General features: G+C 40.9%; 1 protein-coding gene across 1 annotated transcript in view; it reads left to right on the forward strand.

Moving 5' to 3' along the window:
* The window catches only part of LOC122150439 (zinc finger protein 397-like), a 4,083-nt gene extending 3,094 nt beyond the window's left edge, over positions 1 to 989 (forward strand). Inside the window, exon 3 of the mRNA XM_042781633.1 lies at positions 956 to 989. Coding sequence (XP_042637567.1) covers positions 956 to 989 — 34 coding nt within the window. The remainder of the gene's footprint in view (positions 1 to 955) is intronic.
* The last annotated feature ends 4,938 nt before the right edge of the window (positions 990 to 5,927 follow it).

Raw genomic sequence — 5,927 nt, forward strand, 5'->3', positions numbered from 1 at the left:
CATGTGTAGCACTTGCCAGTGCTAATGGAAATTGACCCTTAACGTCTTTTTCTGTGACTAATGAGAATAATAGAAGGGAGAGCCATTTCTTTGGGCTTTTCTATTACTCAGGAAATAGGAATATAACACTGAAACCTCACTTCCCATGAGAACATCGCAAAAAGGAGATAGTGACGCAGACATTATTGTTAATCTGATTGTGTGGCAGGGCTGAGATGATGGGGATAGTATGAGGGATGTTTTGTCACTTAGAACTCAAAATACTATCCCAGATAAGGACAGTGACAGGGTAGCAAGAAAGATGGGAAAATGATCTCTAGTTATTTGTTGATCCCAGCCAGAGCAGGCCAGAAATTAGGAGTGAGAAGAATACAAATTAATTTAGTGTCTGTGTCAGGCACTCGGGATACAATAGAAAATGCTGTACAATCAAGCCAGCAAGGACACTTCACTGTGATCAGCGTTGTGACATAAAGGAAGTACCTGACCCAGCCTTGGATCAGGGAAAAATTCCCTAAAAGATGAGTAAGAGCCAGAAGGATAGACCAGGGAAGACTGTATCCAACAAATGGAACAAAGTCTAGGAGGAGAAAGTGGCACATCTGGAAAGTAAAAATAAAAGGGCACTTGGTATGAAGTCCTTTTGAAGTGGGATCATGTCTGAGAGACAGGCATAGGACCAGAATCGTTTATGCGGTGTATCAAAATAAGGGACAATGGAGACATTTCTGTTAATAAAACCCAGAGCCCTTAGACCATGAGGTGGTGAGGAGCTTTGTCTTAGTCTGGTGTGGCCACAAGGAAATGGCTACTACCTACTTTCCTTGCCAGGCCTATAGGCTAGGCTAGAGCTAACATGGGGGTAGAAGGGTGAGAAGAGCCAGCCTAGAGATTAAGAGTTTGTTAAAGTTTTAAGTCTCCCTTTCCCAGACATGAGGGCTTTTTTGTTTCCCAGGACAGTATCAGAGCTGCTTTCACATTCCTTATAACACCCAAAGCTCTAGGTCAGAAGCTGCTATGGTTGTCATATCATTTGTTTCTGGGTTGTACCCTACAGTTCATAATACACCTTTGGGCTCAGGTCTCAAAATGTATTTGTCACTTTCTCTTTTAATCCATGAGTGATAGTCTTCAGGTACCACACACATGGTCAGTTTTGATTTAAACATCACCAGTATTTCACAGTATTTTGTGAATTTTGTTAACGACAGTGCTAAAGGGAAGTGACAACAGAATGTAACAATCATGGTTGAGCCAGAAATTCTCTTCAGAGGGACCAGCAGGAAGGAACTTCTCGGTACAAGGCTAAATTGTGCAGGTTAGTCAGCAAGAGAAAGACATCATTCAAAAAACTTAAAATGTTGAAGGAATAACGACATTACCAAACCAAATCTGTATGGAAATCTAGGATCCTGGTTATAGAGTTGTCATGAGGATTAAAGGAAACAAGTATTGTTCCATTGGGACACATAGGCTTCTCCTAACCAGTGACAGTGGCAGAAGGACTAACTGCCCATGTTTGGAGAGTGAGGAAGAGGGATACTATCAATTGGAAAAGATGGCAAAAATATAAAAATAGATGGCAGGATCTACTCAGCTCTTGTTTTCTTCCTTTTCCTCAGAGAAAGGCCCAAGGAAACTTAGGGTAGGACAGACATTAACTAGGAATAACTCGTTAGGTTCCATTGATTCAGTTCTAACTCAGCAACCCTTTGTACAGCAGAACGAAATACTGGCCAGTCCTGCACCATCCTCACAAGTCTTTGGTTCCACCTGTCATTGCAGCCACTGTGTTAATCCATCTCGTTGAGGGGCTTCCTCTCTTTCACTGACCCTCTGCTTTACCAAACATGATCTCCAGGGACTGGTCCCTCCTGGTAACAAGTTCAAAGTACATGAAATGAAATCTAGCCATCCTCCCTTCTAAGGAGCATTTGAGCTGTACTTTTCCCAAGATAGATATGGTCATTCTTCATGATAGATACATTCATATCTTCCATAATAAATTCAGTATTCTTCATCAACACCATAATTGAAATGTACCAGTTCTTCAGTCTTCTTTATTCAGTCTGTAGCTTTCACATGCACATGAGGTAACTGAAAATACCATGGCTTGGGCCAGGTACACCTGAGTCCTTAAAGTGACATCTTTGGTTTTTTACACTATAAAGTCGTTTGCAATAGGTTTGCCCAATACATTCATCTTCTGATTCCCTGACTGCTGCTTCCATGGGTGTTGATTGTGATCCAAGTAAATGAAGTCCTCGACAACTTCAGTATTCTTCTTCATGATGCTTATTGGTCCAGTTAGGATTTTTCATGTTATGAAGTCCATACATCATCAAAGTAAGTGCTGTTCACTATCAGCAAGCAAGGTTGTCATCTGCATATTGCAGGTTGTTAATGGGTCTTCCTCCAATCCTGATGCCTATAATTCTGACACAACCTTCCCTAATTTTAAACCATGCAATACCCCCTTCTATTAGAACAACTGCCTCTTGGTCTATATACAGGTTCTCCATGAGCACTATTAAGCGTTAATTAAACTGACAAATGAGTGATGGAGTAGTAAAAACAAAAGGGAAATATTTCTGTAGAGATTTCTGACATCTGTTAATAACATGTAATAGGTTTGTTGCTAAGGGCTTTGTAGGAGCTCTGGTGGTGCAGTGGTTAAAGCATTCAGCTGCTAACCAAAAGGATGGTGGTTTGACCCACCAGCTCTTCCATGGGAGAAAGATGAGGCAGTGTGCTTCCATAAAGATTTACATCCTCAGGAACCCTATGAGGCAATTCTGGTGTGTCCTACAGGGTTGCTACGAGTTAGAATCAGCAATGGCAATGGGTTTGGGAAGGGCTTTGTACATATGTATTCATTACCACTTCAACACTTATTTTGCAGATGAGGAAATGAAGGCTTGGGGTCATGACCTACTGGAGGTCAGACTTTGAACCCAGTCAGGAGGAATCCAGAACCTTTCTGGGGAACCACTTCTCTATATTGTCCGTGAAAAAGTGAATAGAAAAAAAAAAAAAAGATATTGCTGAAATAGGCAAATTACAAAAGAATAAATGCTAATGAATTATGAATAAATGTTCAACCTCACTGGAATTGAAATTTACACTAAAGTAACAGTTGAGATGCCACTCCCCCCGCCCCAAAGTGACCATGATTTAGGGAAATTGGAGTTCTAATGCTGCTGGTGAGGTGACTAGATAGGATCTCTGGCAATCAATACCAAAAGCCTTAAGTATTGCCTTTTATCTTTGAAACTGCCTGGAAATGTATACAAAATCTTAAAAGCTGTAAAAAGAGATGTCTCTTAAATGATAGCATTCATGATACATTAAGTAAAACTTACAAGATGGTATGTACATTATGATCCCATGATGAAGAAAGCTATGCATTAAAAATACTGGAAATACATCCTCTCAAAATGCTGTAGTTATCACTGGGTGATGACATTATAGGTGATTTAACTTTTGTCTTTTGCTTTTCTGTGTTTTCAAACTTTTTCTATAATACATGCCTAATACTCTTAAGGATGAGGGAGTTAAAAAGGGAATGGAAGCTCAGGATAGGCAAGAAAATTAAAAGTATTTGCTTTCTATAACCTCTCTGCTCCATCAGGGGACTCTGATCCTCAATTTCCTAGTGGTAAAATGACAGTGGCAGGCTCACCCATCTCAATACATTCTATTCAAAAAAAAGGTCTTCTGCAAATTATAAAACCCTGTGTAAGTTATTTGTATGAAAGAGATTTATGGTTGAGAAAACCAATAGTGTTGAAGTAGAGACCTCTGTTCTTCTTAGCACTTTGCCATGAATTCTGCAGCTGTTAGCAAGGCACCTGACAACTTTGAACCCTCTGTTTGAAGGAGCTGAAGTAGATGATCTATTAGGATCAAAACTTCTGCAGTCTATGCTCTTATGAAATATAGGGTATTGGTATGTGGTGGACGTCAAAAGTAATTATTTTCTCCTTCACCAGCCTGTGTGGAAGAAAAGCTATTCATGCCTTGCCTTTCTGCTCAGGGCCTCCTAGTTTCTTTTGGTACAGAGGCAGAACAGGGGGTAAGAATGTTTGCTTTAAATGGATATTGTATTGATTTTAAAAAGTGTTGTTGGATGCCGTTGAGTCATTTCCGACTCAGTGCACAGCAGAACGAAACACTGCCTGGTCCCGCGCCAGCTCCACAATCCTTGCTATACTTGAGCCCATCACCGCAGCCACTGTGTCAATCCATCTCATTGAGGGCCTTCCCCTCTTTCGTCGACCGTCCACCTTACCAAGCATGACATCCTTCTCCAGAGAGTGGTTCTTTCTGACAACATGACCAAAGTAGGTGATAAGAAGTCTGGCCATTCTTGCCTCTAAGGAGCATTCCGGCTGTACTTCCTCCAGGACAGATTTGTTAGATCTTTTAGTCCATGATACTTTCAGCATTCTTCGCCAGCACCACAACTCAAAAGCATTCGCTCTTCTTTGGTCTTGCTTATTCATAGTTCAGCTCTAACATGCATATGAGGTGATTGAAAATACATACCATGGCCTGTGTCAGGCAAACCTTAGTCCACAAGGAGATATCTTTGCTCCTCAGCACTTGAAAGAGGTCCTTTGCAGCCGATTTGCCTAGTGCTATACGTTGTCTGATGTCCTGACTGCTGCTTCCCTTGGCATCAATTGTAGAACCAAGCAATGTGAAGTCTTTGACAACTGCAATCTTTTCCCCATTTATCGTAATGCTGCTTATAGGTCCAGTTGTGAGGATTTTTGTGTGCAAATTAGGCAAGGCACTTATTATCTGTTTCCTACATAGCCCTTTTACCTCATTTCCTTAGGATGCAGCTAACCCTGTCCAGCTGAGAGGACTGGGTATTTGAATCAAATCTGACTTTGGTCTCTCCAAGCTCTCTTGTGAACATGTTTGCTTCTCTTGCCTCAGAAAGTGCATTGTCTGCATGTTGGCATAGCAAGGGGAAATGCCAATTAGACAACTTCCCATCCCGACTTGGAGAGCATTTCTGTGATCTCAAGAGGAAGGAAAACCCAGTAGGAGGCCTTATGTATACCCACCCACCTCTTGCTTTCTGATGGGCCAGAACCAGACAATGCTGTTCAATAGCTTTATCACTTAGAGCTGCCTTGTTGGCTAGCACAAGTGATCATGAAGTGGTTCCAAAGATCCAAAGGGCCATGAGTTGTTTTGTTTTTTAACAAATGTTTCTATTGAGAACTTGCTAAGAGAGGAGGGAAAGGCCATGGCAGTCTCCCAGGATCTTGCTCAGTCTACAGGCCTAAGCTTGGTCCTTTGGCAGTGAGTGCTAAGGATATCCATCTGGTGCAATACGGACCACTCCCAAAGAGGAGGAAGAGTCCTGATTCTGATTGACACATGAGGCATATGTGTTTAAAGAGGCTACTTAAACCACAAAGCAACCCCACATGCCCCCTCAATTTTGTGACTTCGGTTGGTGGTACAACCCCAGAGACAGGCTATCATCATTTCCTGACACTTTGTGGCCCAGGAAATAAAAGCTGGAAACACTTATTCCCTGATTTCTTCCCACAAATCCTTCTCCATTCCCACAGCACATCTCCATTCACATCACATTCCCTATTCCTGAATGAATGAATTCAAAATTTCAAAGCAGAACTTTAGAACTCAAATTTTATTAAAATACATCTTGCATTGCATTCTAATACTAAACCAGCTGAGGTATATACTCAGAGTATAAATGTTAAATAACAGTTACTAATAATGATTTACCAGACTAGATTTTTACCAAAAATATTAGGGTAGGAAAAAAGTACTAAAAATTAATAACAGTGTTTATATGGGTAGCAGCACTGTAGGTGCTCATTTTCCATATTATCAAAATTTACAATTTACCATCAGGGAAGAAAGTAATTATAAACGATACT

The sequence above is a fragment of the Orycteropus afer genome, unplaced genomic scaffold (genome assembly GCF_000298275.1).
Source record: "Orycteropus afer afer isolate SDZICR_OR568_19922 unplaced genomic scaffold, OryAfe1.0 scaffold00141, whole genome shotgun sequence".
Classification (NCBI taxonomy): domain Eukaryota; kingdom Metazoa; phylum Chordata; class Mammalia; order Tubulidentata; family Orycteropodidae; genus Orycteropus; species Orycteropus afer.